This window comes from Poromitra crassiceps (assembly GCF_964638095.1).
Source record: "Poromitra crassiceps genome assembly, chromosome: 7".
Classification (NCBI taxonomy): Eukaryota; Metazoa; Chordata; class Actinopteri; order Beryciformes; family Melamphaidae; genus Poromitra; species Poromitra crassiceps.
In genome coordinates, this window is record NC_139628.1 from 33,903,040 (window position 1) to 33,930,299 (window position 27,260).

The window sequence follows — 27,260 nt, forward strand, 5'->3', positions numbered from 1 at the left end:
AGAACTTTTTCAGGCTGGTGTGTGTGTGTGTGTGTGTGTGTGTGTGTGTGTGTGTGTGTGTGTGTGTGTGTGTGTGTGTGTGTGTGTGTGTGTGTGTGTGTCCTACACAAAAACAGATACGAGCGGTTACACTATAGCTCACCCAGTCTAGCATGGGACTGTTAGTCTCATCTGAGCATCATAACAGGTAGAAAGACCACGCTCTGTGTAGAAAGACCACGCTCTGTGCAAATCTGAGCTCAGGCAGCAGGTCCAATCCTTGCTTTTTGTGACCTGTTACTCCTCCTGAGGGGCAACGGTAGGTATCCACAGTAGCTTCCTCTATCAGTCTTTCATGTCAATGCAGATACAAGACAAAGAAAGCTATTCGATGCACTCGTGCTCTGAGGGCAGAACAATTAGGAATGTCAATTTGTGAAACCTTTCACATATAAAATACTGTAAATGATTGTTAATACTGAAAGGGATTGGTAAATGGCATAAAAAGTGTCAGGCAAATACTGGCACAAGGGAACAGCTTATTTTCTTATCTACCCCCCCCCCCCCCCCTCTCTTTCTCACACGTCACACCTAAACAATAATGCAAACAAATACACCATATATAAAATTATAAGTCAGAACGAAAATGGAAATGTAAAAAAAATCATATAAATGGAAACAATATCATAAAGTATTCATAATATACAGCAATACAATTTCAAAATCAAACCTAAAAAGGAATGTAGTTCTGGGTAAGTACCACTAGAGGTCAGCAAACACCCATGCTCAGATGTCCAGTCAGTCATACACTTGAAATATTTAAAAAGCACTGTTATCTGCGATGAAATGTTTCTTATGCTTCTGCCTGTGGACTAACAATAAAAAAAACTCATAATCTACTCTTTCCTTCATTTGAACCTTTCTTTCAATTTCCTCGTCCGCTATTCCACACAGCAGCAGTAGTAGTAGTAGTAGTGATAAACTGTGTTCACCAATTCAGCAAAGTTCAGAGTTAGTTACATTCTTGATATCATTTTGTTGAATTCTCACAGTATAAACGACTAACACTGAATTGTATGTGCACAGTGGTCTCAAATGTCTCACTGAATAACATTTGCAATCTCGACACCGTTACTGCATCAGGAAAAAACAAAAACAATTATTTCCCACTTATCGAAAACTGACTCATGCAGTCATAAGAGAAACTTTTAATCTCAGCAAACACTGCTGAATCTCCAGTCTCTATTTCTGTAAAATGTCCAAACATCTGCATCTTAGTTGACAAGTACTACATTTTCTGTTATTTTTTGTTATTTGAGTTTTGTTTTCTGATGACGCTTTCCATTCTTTCTCTCGTGTTAAAAGTTCTCTCTGTTCATTTTTGTCAGGTTGGATTTCTGAAAATAATTTGTTCAGCTTGTCTGTTCAGCTGTGAATCCATTTCCAGTTAGGTCTTGGGATTGTGGGGTTCACGGACTCAAGTCTCCGGTCTTTCTCTTCTGATTCCTCGTGCGTCAGACTCAGCTGTCTCTCTCTCTCTCTCTCTCTCTCCTCTGCTGTCCGCTCAGTCTCTGGGTAGGCACTCCTCCTCTGTGATCCCCTGGGCCTTCAGTTCCTCCAAGACGTTATCCAGGTGGCCCGGGTCGGGGTAGCCGTGGCCCGTCAGGTTGGAGCCGAACTCCGTCTTGTGGTGCACCTCGTTCCAGATGACCGTGTCCGACTCGCCCGTGGTGCTCGAAGTGCCCACGGAGAAAATCAGCCGGCGGTCCCACGCCACCAGCAGCAGCCTCAGAACCTGGAGGGAGACAGAATCCTGTCAGGTCATCCCCAGAAAACCAATGTGGGGAAGAAGCGTGATGAACGTTGGCCAAAGAGTGGAGATTCGGCATCCATGATGATATCAGCACGTCATCGGTATCGGCCGATAAATGCTTTAAAATGAAATATCGGCATCAGCCCGAAAAACAAACATTTCTGCCGATAAAATTATGCTTTAATTATAGATACATTTGGTCTGTGTGGGAACACCCACAAAATGTTATACGGCTGGCACGCGGGTGGGGTAAAACCACCCATATATCTCAATGGGCTGACTCACCAGAGGACGGTGCTGCGGCTCTACACTACAGGATTGGGGATTCTAGAGCAGGTACATAGACGTCTGTTCAGATGTGCGTTTACTGCGGTGGTTGAATCCCTGATCGTGTCTGCCTGGGCTGAGCTAGCAGCTAAATGCTAACTATGCTGAATGGGGAGAACGGGGGGGTTTACCCCACCCTGACCACGCCCCCAGCCACCTACCCCAGCGTCTATGACGAGACACACACTGTCTCTATGCCCAAATGCTTGATGTTTGAGAAAATGCTTGACTAAATCCTCAAGGAAGAAAATGTAACATAAATAAAAAATATGGCATGTTTTACATAACCTAAGTGTTCTTATTTTTCCCAGTGAATGTGTACAATTTGAAAAGCCTTGTATTGTAACTGCCAGTGGGCCATCACAATAAGAGTAGGCATAAAAATATGTTAATTCCACTACAGGTGGAATGATGTTCTGTGAAATTAGGTGGAAAAAATGTGTATTGGCATCTGGGATATGGGCAAAGTGAAGATGACATGTTCCTTACCTTGCGTCCCTTCTCGCTGTCGGGGAGGTAGCAGTGTCTGGGAAATCCGCGGGCAGTGAAGGGCTTGCCTGGGTTCGGGTGTTCTGGACCCTATGGAAGGGCGCAAAGTTCACGATCAGGACATCGTCCAAACAAAATAGACTTCCTTTATGCCTTGATTGTTGCAGCTTGACTTTACCTGGATGCCAGGAGGGATGTTGTAAATGATGCGGATGGTTTTGCAGTCGGGGTGTCCGGGCAGCGAGTGGGGGATGACGTGGTACTCCATCTTGCCGGGGGGCTGGTTGCCGGTCTTGACCCCGTAGATGGTCTTGCAGGTGGGGCACTGCAGGCTGCCGTCCTTGTTGCCGTTGTTGTACATGGCGACGAGGCACTGCAGGTGGTACTGGTGGCCGCACTGCGCCAGGCGGCCCACCGACTCCGCTCGGGAAATGCCGCCCACGCCGGGGCCCTTGTACCCGGACGGGCCACCCAGGGCCTCCATGCAGATGGTGCAGTCCTGAGTCGGGACGGCAAACAAGATTTACACTCGTGTTTTTCATGCCCTTCCCCCCACCAGCATTTTAAACCTGCTGTTATCCCGTCTTATTCAAAGAAGCTTCAATCTATTTTCACAATCACATTTTATTTGACATAAGTGGCGATTCAAAATGACAGTGGCTTTGTAAAAGCTTTGTCGAAATCAAGAAGGTAAATTATAGACTCACCTCCTCTGGGGGGTTGCGGACCTTCTGAAGGTACCTCTTCACCACCTCCTCAGGGGTTTTACCTAGAAGAGCAAAACAGAGATAGAGAGAGAGAGAGAGAGAGAGAGAGAGATTGAGAGAGAGAGAGAGAGAGAGAGAAAGAGACAGACAGACAGACAGAGACAGAGAGACAGGGACAGACAGACAGAGAGAAAGACAGACAGAGACAGACAGACAGACACAGAGAGAGAGAGAGAGAGAGGGAGGGAGGGAGGGAAGAAGAGGGCTGTTAATGAATGACTCATCATGCTGACCTACTTATGAGTGACTGCACTAAGCACAAAGTAGACGGTGTGTGTGTGTGTGTGTGTGTGTGTGTGTGTGTGTGTGTGTTGGCATCCGGGTCCTGTAGCCCACCTTTGCGGGCCTGTTTCTTGGTGGTCTTGCGGCAGCAGTGGCCCAGGCCGGGCACAGGCTTGATGTCGCTCTTGCTGACCGGTGGAGGGTGCAGCACCAGCTTGGGGGGGCGGGTCAGGCAAACCGGAAGTCCCGCCGCGCTCATCAGGATGCCTGTAATTCCTGGGCACAGCCAGCAGAGGGGGGTGTGAGATGCTGAATCTGAGGCTCACCAAGCGCGTGAGTGGTTTATAAAGACACCCAGAGCTCTTTATCCAGGGAATAAGTTAGTCACCATATTTGGTAAGGCTGGCCAATGGATTTAGCTAAAACACCACTTAAATGTGGGGCTTAGTGTCATTAGCATTCTTCTCTAGAGCTGTAAATCAGCATGTGGTAAACATGAGTTTACCACATGAGCTGTGAAGTAAAGAAAGTAATGTCGCGTTCCAGTTGCAATGGGAACTAGGAATATCCCAGTTGAGTGACGTCACACCCGAGTTGACCGCGTTCCAGCAAAACAGGAAACCAGCCAGGGTTAGCTCTAGCCAGGCTAGCCATTGTTAGCAATAACAGTTGATGACAATGCATTATGCGTTATTTTGCACATACAAACACCGTAGCAACATGCCCACAGATAGATGTTAGACAGTACTGTGTGTACGACTGATTTAATGAGACACAAATAAGACAGAAGTGCTTCTAAACAGTGTAGCACTGTAGCCTATTACTACAGCTACTACACTGTTGCTGCGGGAGCTGCCATCTTGTATTTTGAGGTCGGGGTTGGTGAGGTTCCCCCGACTTTCGAAGTAGGAAATCCCAGTTCAGGTGACGTCATGGGGGCGTTCCCGACCTTTGAACTGGGAAATTCCTAGTTCCCAGTGCAAATGGAATGCGTCATGAGTCTGACTTGAGGTGTAACCTTACGAGTTAGAAACCCCATGTACTTATCAGAGATGGGGACTTGGACTTGTGAACATCTCTGGGACTTGGGATTTGTTTTGATAACAGAATTGTAAATGTAACTACTGTAGGTGATTCTGACACACGCATTCATGTTCAATCATAATTGGGTTTGATGAGAATGACTCAAGGTGTGTGTGTGAATATTCTCACCTGCCAGTGCAGGGTGAACAGGGCTGGAGCCATTCAAGTTCTTCACCGGAACCGTCGGTACTCTGAAAGAGGAATCACAGAGACACGTTAACCTATAGAGCGCTGACAGCTGACACGCTAACAACCGACATGCTAAGAACACGCTAAGAACTGGCCTGGTCACCCCAACCCAGATTTAAGGCATTCAAATCTGACGAGTCACGTGTAAACAGGTGGAATTAGCTTCAGCCGGCCACGGCATTATGCTCGTTCCTGGTTCACGCCATGTCAGAGCAGGTTAAAGCGCTTCTGCTGAGTCACGCAGAGATGCGACCAGGCGTTTCTCATGGCCCGGACTAACACCATACTGTCCTGTCATGCAAAATAGCACTCCGCCTATATAAGCCTCAAGGCTTAGGATGTGTATGACAGCACTAGACAGTCAGATGTCATCTTTTAAATGATTGTTAACAGGCGTGGAATTTGTGTTTGGCTGTTAACTTCTCGTGACACTGCTTTTGAAGAAGCCAGGAGTAACAAAATCACTAATGATGGCCATTAGTAGAAAGCACAGATGCTCCTAAACAAGAAGAGCTTAAAGTCGAGCTGAACCCAAAAATGACTTTTCTTTTATTTTAGTTCAAATACCTGGGTATTCAGTGCACCTATTTAATAATGTATGCCAAAAAAAATCACAACAATCTAATTTCTTTAGTTTTTCACACTTTTTCACATCAAAAGTTCATTTTTCAAGATTTAATTCATAACAGTAATCTACAGTTTGCTGAGGTCACCTAGTACTATCAAATTTCTACCCCATTTCAACCAATCGTATCATGACATGGCAGCTGTCAATCAAATCTTCATTTCAGGATAATTTTCTCTTCCATAGAAAGAGAAAATGGCGCCTAGTGCCTGTCATCTGGCAGAATTCCTATCACATAAACTAACTACTAACTTGGCCAATTGTATGTTGATATACACAATAAAGAAAAGTGTAATGCTTAAGAATGCAGAGAAATGTAACTGGCTCGTTAAAACGCGCATTCCAGGAATATCGTATTTACAGCAATAGCGATAATGGCGCGCGCTTGAGAGCCTGGTTGTCAGGGGTCGCACCTCAGAGATTCCAGGCCGACGTGCTGCACTCTCCGCTCGGCAACACGAAGGCAGCTGGCTGCCTGCGGCTCGCTGAGCTCCACTCAGCCATTAACCCCGCGTCAGCAGGTTCTTCCCGAGGAGAGCGCCACAACACGCTGAATCCCCCTCGATTTGGAGGCGGAACACGCCAGGATTGGCCAAAGCCCAATCCAGTCCCCAGAATTGTCAAATAAAATCATCGATATACTACTATGACCCGCCTCTCAACATGTGATCTCAGACAAGTTATGTTTTCAGTCTGAAACGGACTGCGACGCACGCGACGAACGGGTTCAGTTCGACTTTAAGCAGTTAAAAAATAAAGGTCATAGGCAATGGGCTCCAAAAGACCCTTTTCACGGGGGCCATTTGTGTCGAAAAGGCAGGGTAAACACAGGTGCCAGCAAAACAGTAATGAGGGTTTCCAATTTCCATGATTGGATGATTGGCCTTTCCGACACAAACTGGCCCCCGTGAAAAGGGTCTATTCATACCCAGGCAATTCAAGCATTATAATCATTATTATTTGTGAGAAGCTTTGTCTATCCATCGTCAGTCTTTCTGACCATAAAGTCAATTGAAGTTGAAGACATCAGTGAAGAGGCAAACTATCCGTTACCACTGCGGGTCATCATCAGTAACCTCGTCTCACATTCTGCCATGGCATTTTAAACTATCCAATCAGAGATGAATACTTACGGTCGGCCAGTTTTGATAATAGTCATCTCTCCCACAGATACAACTCCTTAAGATCTTAATCCAGTGCCAATTCCCACACGTCTCAGTAGCTCTATTTCTTTCTCTTCCAGTCTCAGATCCTTGAATTGTTTAGTTCAGTCTAGTCTGCCAGTGTCTTCACCTCTCTCTCTCTCTCTCTCTCTCTCTCTGTCGTCGTCAGTAGCTGTGTGCTGCCTTCAGGTCCCCTTCCCCTCTTATAGGGCTAATCCACCTGTTTCCGTCTGTTGACTAACCTCTGGTTGTCGGCCAGAGAGGCGTCACAGGCGGGGATTACCCCGTCAGTCACCACGTCACATAACCAGGCTGCTATAAGGCTGACAGACAGCGGCACATACTGCCATCACATATGCTAATGTGAAATTCATCTCATTTTAATTTCAATTACAATGTTAGCCTCCCACAATTATGAAAACAAGATTTAAATCAAGAATTGATTTAAAAAAAAATCAGGGAGTTCCACTGATATGGAAACTAGCAGGGCCGTCATGTGCCAGAGGATTTGACTCCAGTGGGCTTTAGGCCTGCTGGGAGTCAAAATCTGCGACAGAAGACTTTTCTCCTGCGTCACCCGTGACCTGCCTGAGGGTGGCTGATGCAGGAGAAGGTTCCTCTGTAGCCAGAGGTTAGCAGCAGCAGCAGGATCAGTTCACTGGAGCCATACACAGACTGACATAATAAGCCATCGTTTGCGCAGTTTTGCGCTGGGATGTAAGCGCAGACACAGGTGTAGGCGTGGCCCAGGCGTGTCCGTGGGCCTCTAGCCTATCATCTGCCTCCCGCAAGTGTCATTTTGCGCTCTGGCGAAGATACCGTCGCTATGTTCCGAGCGTAAACAGAGGTTTGGGCGTTGCCCGTGCCAAATAGCGCAATGTGTTAGAAAAAACGGCCTTGGGTGCTCTCAATTTTAACGCTACCAAATAGCTGGTCTTAGCGCAAAAAAACCCACTACGCCAGGCGTACGCCTGAACGCACACAGTATTCTCCGCGCAGTGCAAGAAATCCTCACTTGGATACATTACGCATGGCACGATGTCACTCTCTCCAACACCTCGTGCGCGGACACACACTTCCCTCCTCAGAATGCCACGTTGATTTTCAACTATAGCCTACACTGCAGGGGGAAAAAAACCTTGATTTAAAAATGAGAATTCGTTTGTCATGGTTTTGTGCCAAAAAGTGATTTGCGTTTTGAATTGGATTACCAGGGGAACAAGGGTCTGGCGGAGCGGCAGTCTGTGTGTGTAGCCCGGGGAGGGGTGCTTAAGTGTGGGGTGCGCATGGGTTCGGCTAGTGTGCCGGGCCCTGGAGGGGGGTTGTTTTTGACACAACACCGGCCAGTAGGCTATACAGTAACCTCTCTCCCTGCAATTGTACCATGAAATAATAGCTTAACCCGAGTGGACAATTCTGGTATAGGCTATTGAAATAGGCTAGAATTAAAATCTCACACATCCCTACCCTATTAAAGAAACAAATATTTTTAACTGTGTATGTTATAGCCTATATGAGCGAAACGAATACTAATTACTAATTACAAAAGCATAAATTTTCGTTACGAATCCGAACTGGTTCATTCTCCAATTCTCTCCCTCTCTCTTCCCTCTCTCGTTCTCTCCCCTCTCTCTCTCTTTCACTCTCTCTTTCCTCTCTCTCTCTCTCCCTCTGCTTGCACTCGGCAAGAAAGAAGCTGCTGTCACAGACGTGATGGAGGTGACGCTGTGACTTTTAAGGGGAGTGATCTCACACTTGTGATACTGTTTTGGGCATAGACACGCCTATATGAGGTTTGCGCCGAGATGACGCGAAGTACAGCGGGCCAACACACCCACAATTGTGCTATGTTATTTATTTTTTACCATTTGCCAATGTGTGATTTTAGTGGATTGCTATCTACATCTATGTTCTATTTTTACTGTTTGCGCATTGTATATGTTGTATCTTGCGAATAGTAAGTATAATTTTTTGTCATGTATCTTGATTGTTTAGACATTAGGATTTTCGGTAACACTTCATAATACTGTAACACAAAAAATGGGTAGTTACTGAGGAACGAGTAAGGAACGAACCATTAGTTCATGAATAGTTAATGATTAGTTAATGAGTAGTTGATAGGTAGTTCCTTAATGGTAGTTACTTAAGAACTGACCATTAGTTACCATGTTAACGAACCAGTAAGTAATGATTACTTCCCTAAAAAAAATTTTTTATATGTTTTCATTCACTAGTTCATTAATAGTTAATGGGTAGTTCCTTAAAGATCCTTAATGGTAGTTACTTAAGAACTGACCATTAGTTCCCATGGTAGTTACTAAAGAACTGACCATTAGTTACCATGTTAACGAACCAGTAAGTAATGATTACTTCCCTAAAATTTTTTTTTTTAATATTTCACTAGTTCATGAACAGGTAGTTCCTTAAGAACTGACTATTAGTTACCATGTTCGTGAGCATGACTCCACCAAATACTTACCAGTTGTTCATGAGTACTCATCGTTACTTCATGATTACCTTACCATTACTTACCATGTTAGTGCATCATTACTTCCTGCTTACTTTACCATTAGTTCCCATGTTTGTGCCCCCTCAAGTGAAGCAGTACATCTTACTGAGTAGTTACTAAGGAATACACCATTACTTCCTGCTTACTTTACCATTACTTAACATGTTTGTGCCCCCTCAAGTAAAGCAGTACATCTTCCTGAGTTGTTACTAAGGGATACACCATTACTTCCTGCTTACTTTACCATTAGTTCCCATGTTTGTGCCCCCTCAAGTGAAGCAGTACATCTTACTGAGTAGTTACTAAGGGATACACCATTACTTCCTGCTTACTTTACCATTAGTTCCCATGTTTGTGCCCCCTCAAGTGAAGCAGTACATCTTACTGAGTAGTTACTAAGGAATACACCATTACTTCCTGCTTACTTTACCATTAGTTCCCATGTTTGTGCCCCCTCAAGTGAAGCAGTACATCTTCCTGAGTTGTTCCTAAGGAATATACCATTACTTCCTGCTTACTTTACTAGTGAAGACGAATTTATTCAAGTATGCAAATTAAAAAAGTGTAGCTCCTCCCACTTTAGTAAAGTACCCTACCCCACTTAGGAGATCGAGGTACCCCACTAAAACCACGCCCCCGAGGCTCTACGACCTTCAGGGGCGGAGTTACCTTTTTTGGCTCCACCCACCCCCGCCGGAAGCCAGGAAAAGGGGTCGGAGCCTATTTTTCACATTCGAACTCCTTGGGGGCGTGGCTACAGTTCTAGCCTACTTTGGTTAGGCCACGCCCACCGGAAGTGCGATATGTAAACCCTACCAAAAAAAGTGTTTTTTTTACTAAGTGTTTGAGCCAAGAACTAGTGAAATATTAAAAAAAAAATTTTTTAGGGAAGTAATCATTACTTACTGGTTCGTTAACATGGTAACTAATGGTCAGTTCTTAAGTAACTACCATTAAGGAACTACCTATCAACTACTCATTAACTAATCATTAACTATTCATGAACTAATGGTTCGTTCCTTACTCGTTCCTCAGTAACTACCCATTTTACTACCCTAAATTTTTTTTTTTTTAATATTTCACTAGTTCTTGGCTCAAACACTTAGTAAAAAAAACACTTTTTTTGGTAGGGTTTACATATCGCACTTCCGGTGGGCGTGGCCTAACCAAAGTAGGCTAGAAATGTAGCCACGCCCCCAAGGAGTTCGAATGTGAAAAAATAGGCTCCGCCCCCTTTCCCTGGCTTCCGGCGGGGGTGGGTGGAGCCAAAAAAGGTAACTCCGCCCCTGAAGGTCGTAGAGCCTCGGGGGCGTGGTTTTAGTGGGGTACCTCGATCTCCTAAGTGGGGTAGGGTACTTTACTAAAGTGGGAGGAGCTACACTTTTTTAATTTGCATACTTGAATAAATTCGTCTTCACTAGTAAAGTAAGCAGGAAGTAATGGTATATTCCTTAGGAACAACTCAGGAAGATGTACTGCTTCACTTGAGGGGGCACAAACATGGGAACTAATGGTAAAGTAAGCAGGAAGTAATGGTGTATTCCTTAGTAACTACTCAGTAAGATGTACTGCTTCACTTGAGGGGGCACAAACATGGGAACTAATGGTAAAGTAAGCAGGAAGTAATGGTGTATCCCTTAGTAACTACTCAGTAAGATGTACTGCTTCACTTGAGGGGGCACAAACATGGGAACTAATGGTAAAGTAAGCAGGAAGTAATGGTGTATCCCTTAGTAACAACTCAGGAAGATGTACTGCTTTACTTGAGGGGGCACAAACATGTTAAGTAATGGTAAAGTAAGCAGGAAGTAATGGTGTATTCCTTAGTAACTACTCAGTAAGATGTACTGCTTCACTTGAGGGGGCACAAACATGGGAACTAATGGTAAAGTAAGCAGGAAGTAATGATGCACTAACATGGTAAGTAATGGTAAGGTAATCATGAAGTAACGATGAGTACTCATGAACAACTGGTAAGTATTTGGTGGAGTCATGCTCACGAACATGGTAACTAATAGTCAGTTCTTAAGGAACTACCTGTTCATGAACTAGTGAAATATTAAAAAAAAAAATTTTAGGGAAGTAATCATTACTTACTGGTTCGTTAACATGGTAACTAATGGTCAGTTCTTTAGTAACTACCATGGGAACTAATGGTCAGTTCTTAAGTAACTACCATTAAGGATCTTTAAGGAACTACCCATTAACTATTAATGAACTAGTGAATGAAAACATATAAAAAAAAAAAAAATTAGGGAAGTAATCATTACTTACTGGTTCGTTAACATGGTAACTAATGGTCAGTTCTTAAGTAACTACCATTAAGGAACTACCTATCAACTACTCATTAACTAATCATTAACTATTCATGAACTAATGGTTCGTTCCTTACTCGTTCCTCAGTAACTACCCATTTTTTGTGTTACAGTATTATGAAGTGTTACCGGATTTTCCTTTAATTGCTGTATTTGATATGTACTGTGTGCGCTCAGGACTCTGTGTGCCCAGGGACTACAGATGCAAATTAGCTTTTAGCTATCTCTGGTGCAATATATTTATTGTGTACTGTCCCTGCTTCAATAAACAATAAAGATAAAGATAAAGTTAATTAGGGCTTTGCGTGGCGCTATTCCAGCGCAAAATGGGCGCTAACGCAAAATTACCGCCGTTGCGAAGATAGGGCCCTATGTCTTGAATTTTTTTGATTTACATTTAAAATTATTTAGAGCCTAAGCTTCCCAACCTTGTTCTTATGCTAATAAAAACTTGCGTTTCGGTATAGGCTATGTGCTATGTATGTTTTGGGTGTGTCTCTAAATCGCGATTGGCTAGATGTTTTGGGATGCAGCATCTGATACTGTGCGGCACGTGTACTGGACAGTCTGGATACAGTGCACTGTGTTACTATGTTAGTTTACCAATGACTGAATATAGCATCCGAGCTATTAGCGGCCCGTGTACGTTGCTTAAAAGATCCACTAAGTTGTGACACGTGCTAGCTAACTGGGTCACACATGGGGAAGGTAGACAGGAGGTGGATGGTGCCTTGGTGGCTCAGTGGGCTAAGTGTGTACCATGTAGGTGTAACCCGGGGGTTTGTAATCCACCTCTATGGCCCTGTTCATACCCGGTTTTATCATGGGCGAGGTCAGATCTTGGGCGATCCGATCTTAGTTCAAGTACAGATCTGAATGCGCCCAATGCGCATTGAGCTCCGAGCGTCTCAGACCGCATTCAGATGTGCACCCCCCCCAACCCGTAAAACGACAACAACAACAACAACAACAACAACAACAACAAAACAGGAAGTGGCTCAGTTAGTGCAAAAGCTGTTGTTATTTTGACTTGATGATTGGAAGACCTAGCACAGAATATAGATAAGCTGGTGTTCTCCTGCGTGAGCGAAGTGAGAGAGAGAGAAGTTGGAGAGAGAAGGAGAGAAAGGGTGGGAAACGGCGGCGGAGAGCGCTCTCAATTAGTCACGTTTCTTTGATCCTGGCTAATCTAGCAGCATTAGAACAGCCTCCATCTGGATCAGTGGATGATGGAAACAAACAAGACGCAGCATATGGCACCACTTACACAACACACACACGCACGTACACACACACACACACGCACATACACACATCACGCGCACACACACACGCACATACACACATCACGCACACGTACGCACACACGCACACACACTCACACACACTTGCACGTACAAGATTGCACCATGAATCTAGTCGAATAAAGAGATAAACCCTGGAAGAGAGACAAATACATTTACATGCTCTCAGATGCAAAGTAAAGAAGTGTAAGTTACTTGTTTTTACACCCTGGGCAATATATTGATATTATGAGATGAGATAATTGTCTTAGATTTTGGATATTGTAATAAGTGTGATATTTGGTATATGATATATGATATATGTCGTTTCCTGGTTTTAAAGGCTGCATTACAGTAAAGTCATGTCATTTTCTGAACTTACCAGACTGTTCTGTTCTATTATTTGCGTTTACCCACTTAGTCATTATCCACATTACTGATGATTATTATATCTCATTGTGTAAATATTTTGTGAAAGCACCAATAGTGATCCCTACAATATTGTCACAATATCAATATCAAAACTATTGAAATTAGATTTTGTTCATATCGCCCAGGCCTAAAAAGTGACTGTGACTTACAACTGAACATTTAGCCCACTTTGTAGAAAATACTATTTATTTAATATATCTTTGGTCCATATCGCCATATGGCATATACTTGTTGTACTAATTGTAATTGACAAACAAACTCTTCAGAGTAAGAGGAGAAAGGGCGGGGACAGGTGTGGTAATCTCTGACGCTGCAGACGTCACAGTTTACACTTCGCTAGCAAACCATCTGCTCAATTTCACTGCAGGTGAACTCTCACAACAACAACAAAAAGCAACTATGAGTTTGACATTCATAAAGCCACGTTTTGGTGTTAAACTAATATGATTTCTTAAGAAAATCCTTTCAAAAAATATATTTGGTAGACAACTACACTAACAATGATTAGGGTATAATGTGGTAATAATAATAATAATAATTAAATGTTGCTAATGCTTAGTTTAGTTGATCCCTGTGCAAATGTTTTTTTTTCTTTTTTTCTGATTTTCCTCCCCCATTTTCTCCCCAATTGTATTCTGGGGAGAGCCATAGACTAGAACCATGCTCCCTCTGACACATGTGCAGTTGCCAGCCGCTTCTTTTCACCTGACAGCGGGGAAATTCACCAGCAGGACGTAGCACGTGGGAGGATCATGCTATTCCCACCAGTTTCCTTCCGCCCCGAAACAGATGCCCCGACCGACCAGAGGAGGCGCTAGTGCAGCAACCAGGACACATACCGGTACCCCTAATCCGGCTTCTCACCCGCAGGCACAGCCAATCGTGCCTGTGTGTGGATGCCCGACCAAGCCGGAGGTAACACGGGGGCGCGAACCTGCAACCCTTGTGTTGGTTGGCAGGGAATCTAGCGCTGCACTACCCGGACGCCCGTCCCTGTGCAAATGTTTGACTGCATGCTAAGAGCGTTGAGACAATTGAAGGTCTCTTGTGAAACAAGCAAATGAGACCTGAAAATATTCATTAATATTCAGCCCACTTTGCTTTTGTTACAAGCCTGCTTGCCTGCAGTTACACTCTGAAAACGGGTTGACAAGTTGCAGTCATGCACATTAGCTGTAAACTCATTTGATTGAACAGACAGTGCGTGACTGAGGTTCAGACTAATCATTCTCACTAACAGGAACGTGGAAAAAGTTGAAGATATGCTGTACTTTTTTTTTGCACCAAACGTAGCGGGACAAGTTGCCAAGAGCGAAACAAACTGGGCTAAGTGTTAGCTGCATTTTGAGGCCTTAAAAAAACACAAGAGCACTTTGATTCTTATCGCTCAAGTAATATGGCCCATTATGAGGCAGTTTTTGCATTAACCTGCAAAAGAGATGGAGCGCACTTAAGTCGCTCTGCTTGAAATTGTTAAAAGCACATTGAAATGTAGTTTTGCCCATGTGACATCATGTCAGGGACTAATAATGCTTTCCAGCCTGCAGAAAAGTGCAGTAGCAGCATGAGCAGTGCACTAAAACACCGTCATCACTTCACCTAATGAAGGCAATGCTTCACGCTAAGCCTCAACAATACACCAATTCATGAGTGATACAATGGCCAAGGACACGCAGGAGAGAGGAAGGGTGAGGAGAGGAGGTGAGAGGAGAGAGGAAGGGTGAGGAGAGGAAGGGTGAGAGGAGGTGAGTGGAGAGAGGAAGGGTGAGGAGAGAGGAAGGGTGAGGAGAGGAGGTGAGAGGAGGGGAGAGTAGAGGAGAGGAAGGGTGAGAGGAGAGAGGAAGGGAGAGGAGAGGAAGGGTGAGAGGAGGTGAGTGGAGAGTGGAAGGGTGAGGAGAGAGGAAGGGTGAGGAGAGGAGGTGAGAGGAGGGGAGAGTAGAGGAGAGGAAGGGTGAGGAGAGAGGAAGGGTGAGGAGAGGAGAGGAAGGGTGAGGAGAGGAGGTGAGAGGAGAGGAGGGAGGAAGGGTGAGGAGAGGAAGGGTGAGAGGAGCTGAGAGGAGGGGAGAGGAAGGGTGAGGAGAGAGGAAGGGTGAGGAGAGGAGGGGAGAGTAGAGGAGAGGAAGGGTGAGGAGAGGAGGTGAGCGGAGAGAGGAAGGGTGAGGAGAGGAGGTGAGAGGAGGGGAGAGTAGAGGAGAGGAAGGGTGAGGAGAGGAGGGGAGAGGAGAGAGGAAGGGCGAGGAAAGGAGAGGAAGGGTGAGGAGGGGAGAGGAGGTGAGGAGAGAGGAAGGGTGAGGAGAGGAAGGGTGAGGAGGGGAGAGGAGGTGAGAGGAGAGAGGAAGGGTGAGGAGAGGAGGTGAGAGAGAGGAGGGGAGGGGAGGAGTGGAGAGGGGAGGAGGTGAGAGGAAAGAAGTGGTGATGACGAGGGAGGGGAGGAGATGACAGGAGAGGATCCCAGGCTGAGGGGATCAGAGAGACTCCTGATCTGTGTGACGCTGGTGCAGCAGCAGCAGGTGCGACCATCTGCTGGACAGGAAAGCACTCTCACCTGGTAAGGTTAAAGAATGGGCTAGTCACGCAGTTCACACACACACACACACACACACACACCTAGCATGAAGCGAGGTGGGGATTTTGCAGGAATAATAAGCCTACAGTGTGTGGTATTACACTGAAGCTTAAAAAAAGCAGATGCTCCACTGCACTCAAAACAAAAACAGCGTGCTCGCTTCACCATATAAGGCTTATCATGTAGAGGGAGAGAGAGAGAGAGAGAGAGAGAGAGAGAGAGAGAGAGAGACAGAGAGAGAGAGAGACAGAGAGAGAGAGAGAGAGAGAGAGAGAGAGAGAGAGAAAGAGAAAGAGACAGAGAGAGACAGAGAGAGAGAGATCATACGCAAACAGATGACTGACATGCATGTAGTTTTTTTTACACGGGTTACTTTTGCTCATGTGTTGTGTTGCTCACAAGGAAATGGCGTCTAAAATGATCCTCAACATGGAGCTGTCTGTGTGTCAACATTTGATAATTTTGTTGTTACATTTCTGGCAATGCAACTGCTTGACAAGGCTCCACAAAACAGCACGAACTGCAAACGTATAAATGGCCGTGTATCAAACAGCTCACGAAGCTACTGTGAAACAGCACCATTGGGTCTTTTCAGACATGCATCACGCTGCTTGGAAATGTTAGTGAGCAGCAGCACCCTCTGGCCACGAGACATGGACACTGCGACGTCTGTCTCGTCACCTTTCTCATCAACGCTTTGAACGATACTGACGACTGGCACGGCTGAATTGCTCTGTGTCAGACGTCTTCACACTGCCTTCATCAAGCTCATTCATGGAACATTCACACTTTCATATCAAGCTCCTGTCTCTGCTCTAGGGGCTGTCAAAAAATTGGCCCAAAATCATATTCGAATATTCCCTCTAAACAAAACATATTTGTTCGAAGACCTATAAATGAAAGCACTTTCAATGACCCATGTCTATATTCAAAAACATTCGGCGCATTGATTTTTTCCTCAAATTCACGAACTTTCAAGGACTTCAAGGACCCGTGGGAACCCTACCCACACACACACACACACGCATACGCACACACACACACACACGCACACGCACGCACATGCACACACACGCACGCACATGCACACACACACACACACACACACACACACACACACACACACACACACACACACACAAACATGCAAGTATAAACATGCCCATGTGCACCCCAAGTCTGCGTCTCTGTCTCAGCATTGTTCCGCAAATGGGAACCAGGACCCAGCCTGGCCCACAATGGTTGCTGTGGTAACCAACCCAGGGCTCTCTCTCTCTCTCTCTCTCTCTCTCTCTCTCTCACACACACACACACACACACACACACACACACACATACACACACACAAACAATTGGGGAGTTTTGGGCCTCCAGGAATGAGAAAAGTCTGGGAACAGGGCGCACGTGTGTGTGTGTGTGTGTGTGTGTGTGTGTGTGTGTGTGTGTGTGTTGGGGGGTGTATTGAAGTACTAATGAAGGGGAACCTATGTGTAGTTGACTTCACCCTGCCCCCATCACTAACTAGGTGTGTGAAAATGCCAGTAACACTTGTGAGAGCCTGGCCTGTTTCATATGAATGAATGGCCTGTATTGTTTCTCCGTGGAAATAAACGGCCCATGGACTTTGTCACAAAGATGAAAGGCTGGCCAATGCTAATGTGTGTTGATGTCAGATATGTAGGGGAAGTAGCCTAGCATGTAGCCTAGCATGTAGCCTAGCATGTAGCCGCACAGGCCAGGGCCTTCTAACTAATGGGAAATTTGCTTTGCTTTTTTCAGTTTGTCCCGGTCGGAGAGCCGTTAAGACTAGCGCATGCCTCCTCCGATACATGTGCAGTCACCTGCCCATTTCATCTCACCTGACAGCGAGGCTCAGTTCCCCTCCCCCCCCCCCCCCTGGAAAGGGCGCGCCGACCGACCAGAGGAGGCGCCAGTGTAGCGACCAGGACTCACACCCCACCGGCTTTCCACCCGCAGACACGGCCACTTGTGTCTGTAGAAGCTGACCAAGCTGCCGGGAATTTAACCCGCGTCTCCGCGGTGGTAGGCGCGGTGTTTGTGCTTTCTATTAAAGTATCAAACACTTCATCACATCATAATTCAATTCAACTCATAAAGCAACTAGGCCAAACACTGGTTTGGATTTGTAACTTCAATAGTAACAAAAGACAAGGAAATGTGAAATGGCGCTGGACCATGTGACAATAATCTACATTCAAAACATTTAAAGTTTACAGTGTGTGTCTGTGTGTCTGTGTAGTGTGTGTGTGTGTGTGTGTGTGTGTGTGTGTGTGAGAGAGAGAGAGAGAGAGAGAGAGATACACCACATTTCGCATATTCACACTTGAGAAAACACCTCTCTTCAGCTCGTGCTGTCTGTACAAAGACTAAATATTATCCACAAGTGTTGGGATACAGGCTTTGTTTTGCCTGTGTAGGCGAGAAGAACGTCTGTCACTTGTTTGGTGTTTTGTGTTATTTATGTATCTTGTACGCCTTACACCACCCAGTGAACACCACCACGCCCTTTGTAATGGTGACAGCACACCTCTGCATGTCCATTCAGGGGTGTGGAGGGAGAGCCTATTCTTGGAACTACACCCATTTTCTGCAGTTACCCAATTCACGCATCTTGTAGACGAAAATAATCATGTTTTGGGCTCATTGCAGAAAAGCCGAGTCTGACTGAGTTCGGTAAAGTTGGAAATAATATAGCCTATCCACCTTATTTCTAGCTGTCATGATGCCTGATGGGTGCTTCTTCCGCTTCCGGTGTAATAGACTGTTTTAACTTGACAAAAAAAACGTCTATTAGGATTTTACAGCAGAGCCATTCTGCTCTACAGCCGTGTCGTTCGGGTGCTGGGATAACGCAATGCATTGTGGGTAGTCGGCTACTGTGGCTAATGCTAGCGGCTAGCGTAATAGTTACTTTACATGGCAGTAAAGCCGCCACTGAATGACCAAATTGATTTCACTTTTAACCATTTCGAGTAACACTGTTTCCATACGGACCCCCAGCGTTGGTTAGTTGTTTATACCGTGACTATATTTATAACTTTTATAACGTACTCCAGTTTCCGGTTTATAATTCGGGTCTGCAGCCGAGTATAACAAAGGAAATGGCAAGCTGCAACAATAAGTCAAACCGGTTAAACCGGACCTTGTACCCACAATTATTATTTTTTACAGTGGGGCATTCAAAAATAAGATGGATTGACAGATTGGGACTTCCCGGATCAATAACTCATAAAGGAAACGTTAAAGCACAAACGAGCCGTCCTCCGAGCTGGACAAAGAAGACTGGTCTCTATGTGCTGCCGGCTGTGAGGCTTAGGGACTGTATATAACACCGAAGAGAGAAAAAAATATACTATACTGTTTGAAAAAATATACTATATTTTTTCAAACAAAGTGCTGTAGTATAACAAACAGGATAGCATTGTTTGAAGATTATGAAGAATATTTGTGTTGTATCTCTTTTCGGTGTTGCACTTTTTAGACCGTCCCTAAGCGCTCAAAGCCCGGTCGATGGAGTGGGTGGATTCAAAGGTCTGGACCCAGACAAGCTCCATAGTGTAGAGCAGCAGAAAAACAGCGGTGACTGTTGTATGTGGACTGAGAACGCATTTGCATTTACACTTGTGTCCAATGTGGTCACAATGTGTCCCTGACCACCTCCGGAGGTGGTTCGGCCGATCGGATCACAATCCATCCCCAATGTGTCTTGGGTGCATTTACACCTCTACTTACACCTCACTATCTGATTGCAATCCCATCACTCAGAACGCATTTTCATGCCAGGTGTAAAGGGGGCTCTTAGTTTTCTGAGAGTGCCTGAGATTTTCTTGGACCACGGAACCAGTTGGATTGCACCAGAATCTAATATCAGAGAAAAGCAAACTGCCCCTGAACACAGATGCTGATGTACACGGCTACTCACCCAGAGGCGATGAGCGCCCGCGACTGAGCCATGGCGATGCGCTGCAGGGCGGGCCGGCTCAGTCCGGCCAGGCTGGCGCGGGGCGGCAGGGGGGCGGCGCACGCAGCGGCGCCGGGCGACGACACCGGGCCCAGGACCCGCGCAGAGGGAGATGGCGTGCAGGAGGAGGCGGCCGTGGAGATGAGAGGAGCGGGCGGCGCGGAGGAGACCGCAGAGGGAGCAGAGAGGGGAGGGCCGGAGGTGGCAGCAGTGGAGGGTGTGGCGGAGGGGGGAGGGGGAGGCGGCGGCGGGGGCGGGAGAGGCGGAGGGGGGGGCCGGGTGGAGGAGAGGGAGAGGGCGGCGGTGGCCGAGCCGAGGAGGGAGAGAGAGTGGGCGAAGCCTCCCCCCGCCCCAAGGCCAGTGCTACCAACACCAGTGCCCCCAACAACACCCAGACCCCCCATACCACCCAGACCCCCCATACCACCCAGACCCCCCATGCCACCCAGACCCCCCATGCCACCCAGACCCCCCATGCCACCCAGACCCCCCATACCCATACCACCTGTAGCCCCGATTATGGACGTCCTGTGAGGTGAAAGCGTCCGCGTCAGGGACGGCGGTCGAGGGAGGGTCAGCGAGTAAGACCCTCCTTGAATTGGGTAACCGCCCATTTTGGGACTGGGCGGCTTGTTCGGGGGCGGCCTCCGCCCCAGGGTGTGAGTCGACATGGCGCCGGCTTTCACGCTCAGCACCAGCATACACTGCTGGCAGGCGCACGGCTGTCCCAGAGAGGTGATGGCCGAGGCGGGGAGCGCCCCGCTGGGGTAGGCGCTCCCGTTGCCCGTCCCGCCGCCGCTCATCCCGATCCCCATGCCCACTCCGGACACGCCCACTCCCAGCAGTCCTCCGGGGCCCGGCAAGGAGGCGGGGCCCCAGGCGTGGTGGGACTTGGGCAGGGGCCCGGACACCAGCGGGTACGCCAGGTCAGAGCGGCGCTGGATGCGTCGGCAGCGCTGCGTCTGCCCGTTGATTTGGGTCATGCTTTGGAAGTCAATGAGGTAGCAGAAGCCCAGCGGCGCCAGGTCCAGCCAGGGCTGCTGACGGTCCCGCGCCGCCTGGATGGCGATGCCCACCTCGGTGTCGTAGGCCGTCCAACTCCCAGTGTCGTTCTCCCACTCCCACAGCCAGCCCTGACCCGGTGCTGAGGTGGGGTCGTAGAAGCTACGTCGCACCGGTCGAAGGGTACCTGGGGCACAGAGGCAGGTGACAGCACAGACACATATTACAAAATATTACCCCAATGTAATAACATGTGACAAATTTAAATATATCACTTTTAGATTGATCCTGTGAGTGGCACACCAGAGAGACGTATTGTCAACCTCATTCAGATTTGTAGACATTGTATATGGCTTGAACCATCTAATCGGCCTCCTTCTACAGCTCAACCGGTATTATTAAATGATAAATTACTAACTCTGAACTGAACTATTCAATATTCACGATCCTTTGTGGTGAAAGAGGAGGTAAATATTTGTTGGGCAATGTGGCTGCAGTAATTATTTGCTGTAGACAAGTAGATTACAACCCTAACAAATTCAACATGTCTGTGTGTGTTCGCTACGAATTTGGGCAAACAGGTTGCCCCTGGTAACAGCACACGGTGTTCTGAATTCCGATTGGCTGTCGGCCTTGATCCGACCCAAAGCCTGCTGTGTTTGCTTTCCCAGGGTGTCCGGAGAAGGTCTACAGAGTCTTCATAAAGCCTCACCAAATCCTGTGTTTGGAACACAAAGTGCTGCAAACATTCCTCTAAAATGAATGAGCTGGATTCCAAAGTGAGGAATGAAGCATTTTTGGGGAGAGGCCACGAATACATTTTGACAATTTTATCTTTTCAACTTGAGATTTATATTGAGGCTACATTTCACTAGTGCAGCACCGCAGGTACAATACCATCTCTAGGGGGCATCTATCTACTTGTCCAGACAGTGGAAGCCGTGTTTGGCATTATCTCTTGAGACAGCAAAAAAACTTCAAATCTAGTCATTTACACAACACCGTCTAATAAATTATATATGACCCAAATATCTGCACTTCAGACACAGGCATTTTTCTCTATTGCAGGAATATTAACTCCATCAAGGATAATTCTCTCAAAGTTCCAAAGTTGAGTCCAATAATGCACCGTTACAGTAGGCTACATGAAGTAGGACAAAACTGAATGCAAAACTTCTTTCTGGCACCTCTGACTAAAGAGTTTTATAGGCTACATGACGCAACTTATAACAGCTAAGAGAAGCCATACAAAAATGTGATTTAATTGCTTTACTTTGGAAGCGGTACAGTATAGACTTTGTAACAATACTCTGAAAACAACAGGGTCATTCATTCATCAAATCTACACCCACCATCAACCCCATTTTATCAATGACCTCAGACCTCACCCCTCCCCCCCCCCCCCCCCCCCCCCCCCCCCCCCACCCACCCCCCCCCCCCCCCCCCCCCCTCTCTCTCTCATATTAGATAGGCACTCTCTCCTCTCTCTCTCATATTTAGATTAAGGCACTCTCTCCTCTCTCTCTCATATTTAGATTAAGGCACTCTCTCCTCATCTCTCTCATATTTAGATTGGGACACTCTCTCCTCTCTCTCTCATATTTAGATTAAGGCACTCTCTCCTCTCTCTCTCATATTTAGATTAAGGCACTCTCTCCTCTCTCTCTCATATTTAGATTGGGACACTCTCTCCTCTCTCTCTCATATTTAGATTAAGGCACTCTCTCCTCTCTCTCTCATATTTAGATTAAGGCACTCTCTCCTCTCTCTCTCATATTTAGATTAAGGCACTCTCTCCTCTCTCTCTCATATTTAGATTAAGGCACTCTCTCCTCTCTCTCTCATATTTAGATTGGGACACTCTCTCCTCTCTCTCTCATATTTAGATTAAGGCACTCTCTCCTCTCTCTCTCATATTTAGATTAAGGCACTCTCTCCTCTCTCTCTCATATTTAGATTGGGACACTCTCTCCTCTCTCTCTCATATTTAGATTGGGACACTCTCTCCTCTCTCTCTCATATTTAGATTAAGGCACTCTCTCCTCTCTCTCTCATATTTAGATTAAGGCACTCTCTCCTCTCTCTCTCATATTTAGATTGGGACACTCTCTCTTCCTCTCAATTCAATTTTTAAATTTCAATGAGCTTTATTGGCATGAAAAGACAGTGCTTATATTGCCAAAGCAAACACACATATTAACAATAATACAGATGGGGACACTCTCTCTTCCTCTCTCTGTCCCTCTCTCTCTCTCTCTCTCTCATATTTAGATTGGGACACTCTCCTCCTCTCTCTCTCTCATATTTAAATTGAGGCACTCTCTCCCTCTCTCTCTCATATTTAGATTGTGGCACTCTCCTCCTCCTCTCTCTCTCTCTTTAGATTGAGGCACTGTCTCCTCCTCTCTCTATCTCTCTCATATTTAGATGGACACTCTCCTCCTCTCTCTCTCTCCTATTTAGATTGGGACACTCTCCTCCTCGCTCTCTCATATTTAGATGGACACTCTCCTCCTCTCTCTCTCTCTCATATTTAGATTGGGACACTCTCCTCCTCTCTCTCTCATATTTAGATGGACACTCTCCTCCTCTCTCTCTCTCTCATATTTAGATTGGGACACTCTCCTCCTCTCTCTCTCTCATATTTAGATTGGGACACTCTCCTCCTCTCTCTCTCATATTTAGATGGACACTCTCCTCCTCTCGCTCTCTCATATTTAGATTGGGACACTCTCCTCCTCTCTCTCTCATATTTAGATGGACACTCTCCTCCTCTCTCTCTCTCATATTTAGATTGTGGCACTCTCCTCCTCTCTCTCTCTCTCTCTCATATTTAGATGGACACTCTCCTCCTCTCTCTCTCTCTCATATTTAGATGGACACTCTCCTCCTCTCTCTCTCTCATATTTAGATTGAGGCACTCTCTCCCTCTCTCTCTCATATTTAGATTGAGGCACTCTCTCCTCCTCTCTCTCTCTTTAGATTGAGGCACTGTCTCCTCCTCTCTCTCTCTCTCTCATATTTAGATGGACACTCTCCTCCTCTCTCTCTCTCATATTTAGATTGAGGCACTCTCCTCCTCTCTCTCTCACATCTAGATTGTGGCACTCTCCTCCTCTCTCTCTCTCTCTCTTTAGATTGAGGCACTCTCTCCCTCTCTCTCTCATATTTAGATTGAGGCACTCTCTCCCCCTCTCTCTCTCTCATATTTAGATTGAGGCACTCTCTCTCTCCCTCTCTCTCTCTCTCTCTCATATTTAGATTGGGACACTCTCCTCTCTCTCTCTCTCATATTTAGATTGGGGCACTCTCTCCCTCTCTCATATTTAGATTGGGGCACTCTCCTCTCTCTCTCTCTCATATTTAGATTGGGGCACTCTCCTCTCTCTCTCTCTCATATTTAGATTGAGACACTCTCTCCCTCTCTCTCTCATATTTAGATTGGGACACTCTCCTCCTCTCTCTCTGTCTCTCTCATATTTAGATTATGGCACTCTCTCCCCCTCTCTCTCATATTTAGATATTTAGATTGGGGCACTCTCCTCCTCTCTGTCTCTCTCTCATATTTCGATTGAGGCACTCTCCTCCTCTCTGTCTCTCTCTCATATTTCGATTGAGGCACTCTCTCCTCCTCTCTCTCTCTCATATTTAGATTGAGGCACTATCTCCCTCTCTCTCTCATATTTAGATTGAGGCACTATCTCCCTCTCTCTCTCATATTTAGATTGAGGCACTATCTCCCTCTCTCTCTCATATTTAGATTGGGGCACTCTCCTCCTCTCTGTCTCTCTCTCATATTTAGATTGGGGCACCCTCTTCTCCTCCTCTCTCTCTCTCTCTCTCTCCCTCTCTCAGATTTAGATTGAGGCACTCTCTCCCCCTCTCTCTCATATTTCAATTGAGGCACTCTCTCCCGCTCTCTCATATTTAGATTGAGGCACTCTCTCCTCCTCTCTTGCTCATATTTAGATTGGAGCACTCTCTCCTCCTCTCTCTCTCTCTCTCATATCTAGATTGAGGCACTCTCTCCCCCTCTCTCTCATATGTAGATTGAGGCACCCCCCCCCCCCCCCTCTCTCTCTCTCATATTTAGATTGGGGCACCCTGCCCCCTGTTTCTCACCCTTGCAGCCTTTGCTGGGTTTGGAAGGCAAACTGCACAGAGGCTTTTGTCAGCCCAAAGCTGAGACAGAAGGGCAACATTGGAGTCTTTGCCAAAGTTAGACGTCTGATAATCCCCGCCTTTGTTTTGTGGCACCCTGCTTCCCCTCTCCTCCTCGTTGTTAATGTTAAAGTTGATGTGAATGCATTATGCCACGGCCATCTTGCTGGTTAAATGTAAAAACAGTATATTCGTTATAGTATCTCCTCAATCCTCATCTTGGTGTTCTTTCCTTAGTGACTCACTACTCAGCACTACTGACACACTTCAATACTACTGATGGGCAGTAACCACTCATGCTGAAATGCCTCCCACCTCTTGGAGAATGGATTTTGGGATTATAAAGTGTACATTTTCCCCTCACATCCAATCAATTATTTACATAAAAACACCAGTATAGAATGTAAACCCTGCACACAAACATAAAAAAAAACACATCATGGGGCCACTGTGCAGCAAAATAGCCCCGAAAACAGCATCAACCTTTGGAGCAGAATCAAAACAAGGCCTCGGTAAGATCAAGTCGACCAGCTTGCACATGAGAAATAAGAAAGGGGGCCTACCTAACACCTCGGGCTCGGCTACAGATCCAGCCTACACCCTGGCTGTGCTGGGTCTTATGATTCATCAGGGGTCCCCTAGCCTACCTGTGTCTTGTCGGAACTGGTGCATGGAATGCAGGTCGATGATGTAGGGCGAGAGGCGAGAGTCCACCTGGCCGAGGACGACGCTACCACTCCGCGGGTCGCTCCGGATGACTGCCTCGATGTGATGGGAGACAGCCGGGCTGTAGGGCCTCCAACGTCCGTGCTCGTTCAGCCATTCCCATACCACCACGGCGGACGCTAGTAACATCCTACTCCTGCAAAAAGGCAAAGGGGAAAATCAGTACCGAGGCGTAACGTTCAATGCAAGCAATGCAAGGCGGGTAGGTTGTGGAGGGGAGGGGAGGTTGGTCATTTAAAGATACCCTGCTCGCTGCATCCATCTTGGACAGATGTGTCTACCTATCTAGTCTGGAGAGAGATATGTTTTAATGACAGACACTGTACCTTCCATGTTTATGTCTCGGAGACGCTGCAAATCAGTCCAAATCGTCCTTATACATCTCTCTCTCTCTCTCTCACACACACACACACACAGAGCGAACTCACAAGCGGGTATATTTCAAGGCGCAAAAACCCTTTTACTCCCTATGCAGATAAGTGACGTCTACTGAAATCATTTCTCCGGCACCATCAAGTTAGGGTGAGAGAAAGAGAGAGCTCGGGAGAGGGAGATAAAATACATTTGGATGCTTCTGTTCTGGTGGTGCGGCACGCGTAAAGTATGTTACAGACAGACTCGCGTGCATCTCCCCTAACCGTTACAATGTATGTAGCCACACGGCAATAACTGAAATATTTACCAATGTAGGGGTACCGCCTCCAGTGTCTCCAATCAAAGCCAAGCCACTCTTTTTAGTAGGACAGTTTGCTTAAGCGATAATCCATCTCTCTGTGTGATAATGTCTTCAGTCTTGAGGGGGGAATCCAGCGTTTCGTGTTACATCATTCTTGTTTTTATATGAATGTATTATTGCGGGGGTTGTTTGCTCTGTTTTGGCCGAGACACGGGGATCAGGCTCACCCATGATGCCGCTCGGTCGAGCGGCTTGTTCACTCAACGCCACCCGGAGAGATGGATGGAGACGCCACTGGAAATCATTTGGTCGGCGGAGGGGGGCGGGGGGGTGTTTGACATTTGCGTGCGTGTGGGGACTAGCATGCACACTCCCACGCCCCGAAATCCCCCAGCATCCAATCAGAGTCAAGCTAGTCTTCCTCGTCGCCGAGTGTTTGGCCAATCACGAATAGCTTTAATCTGGGATTCTTTCACCGTTTAATTACAGTATAAAATGTGAACAGAGATGTATTTGAGCAGATTTATGTTGACTTGTTATCATACACATTCTTACTTCATGACGTCCATCACATGGCAGAGGAACTGGAGTCAAAAAATGTGGAGATGCCGGGGATTGAACCCGGGGCCTCATACATGCGAAGCATGCGCTCTACCACTGAGCTACATCCCCATTGGTCAGCATTGATGCTACAACATCTTATAAAAATATTAGATCTCAGATTCATATTTTAATGTAATCTTCTTCAGATACATTTTTAGCCAAGTACCCCTTTCACCAGCACAAAACATTTTGAGGAGAGAGAGAAAATGATTTTTTTTCTGTAGTAGGCTACTCCTACCCGCTGCAGTCCTTCAAAGTACCCCTAGGGGGTACTTTTGAGAAACACTGATATCCTCCTGAGACCCGGGGGGGGGGGGGGAAGTGTTGTAATTTTGAATTTCTTTGGAT

The 27,260-nt window shown here is 46.3% G+C and overlaps 1 protein-coding gene across 1 annotated transcript; it reads right to left on the minus strand.

Annotated features, from left to right (window-relative positions):
- Positions 1-1,543: 1,543 nt before the first annotated feature.
- dtx4a (deltex 4, E3 ubiquitin ligase a) lies at positions 1,544-25,762 on the minus strand (the record flags this gene model as incomplete). Its single annotated transcript, XM_083639618.1, is given in 10 exon segments — positions 1,544-1,774; positions 2,609-2,698; positions 2,787-3,107; positions 3,316-3,377; positions 3,712-3,873; positions 4,810-4,871; positions 19,706-20,097; positions 20,100-20,107; positions 20,250-20,933; positions 25,555-25,762. Coding segments are annotated over 10 exon segments (2,220 nt in total).
- Positions 25,763-27,260: the final 1,498 nt, after the last annotated feature.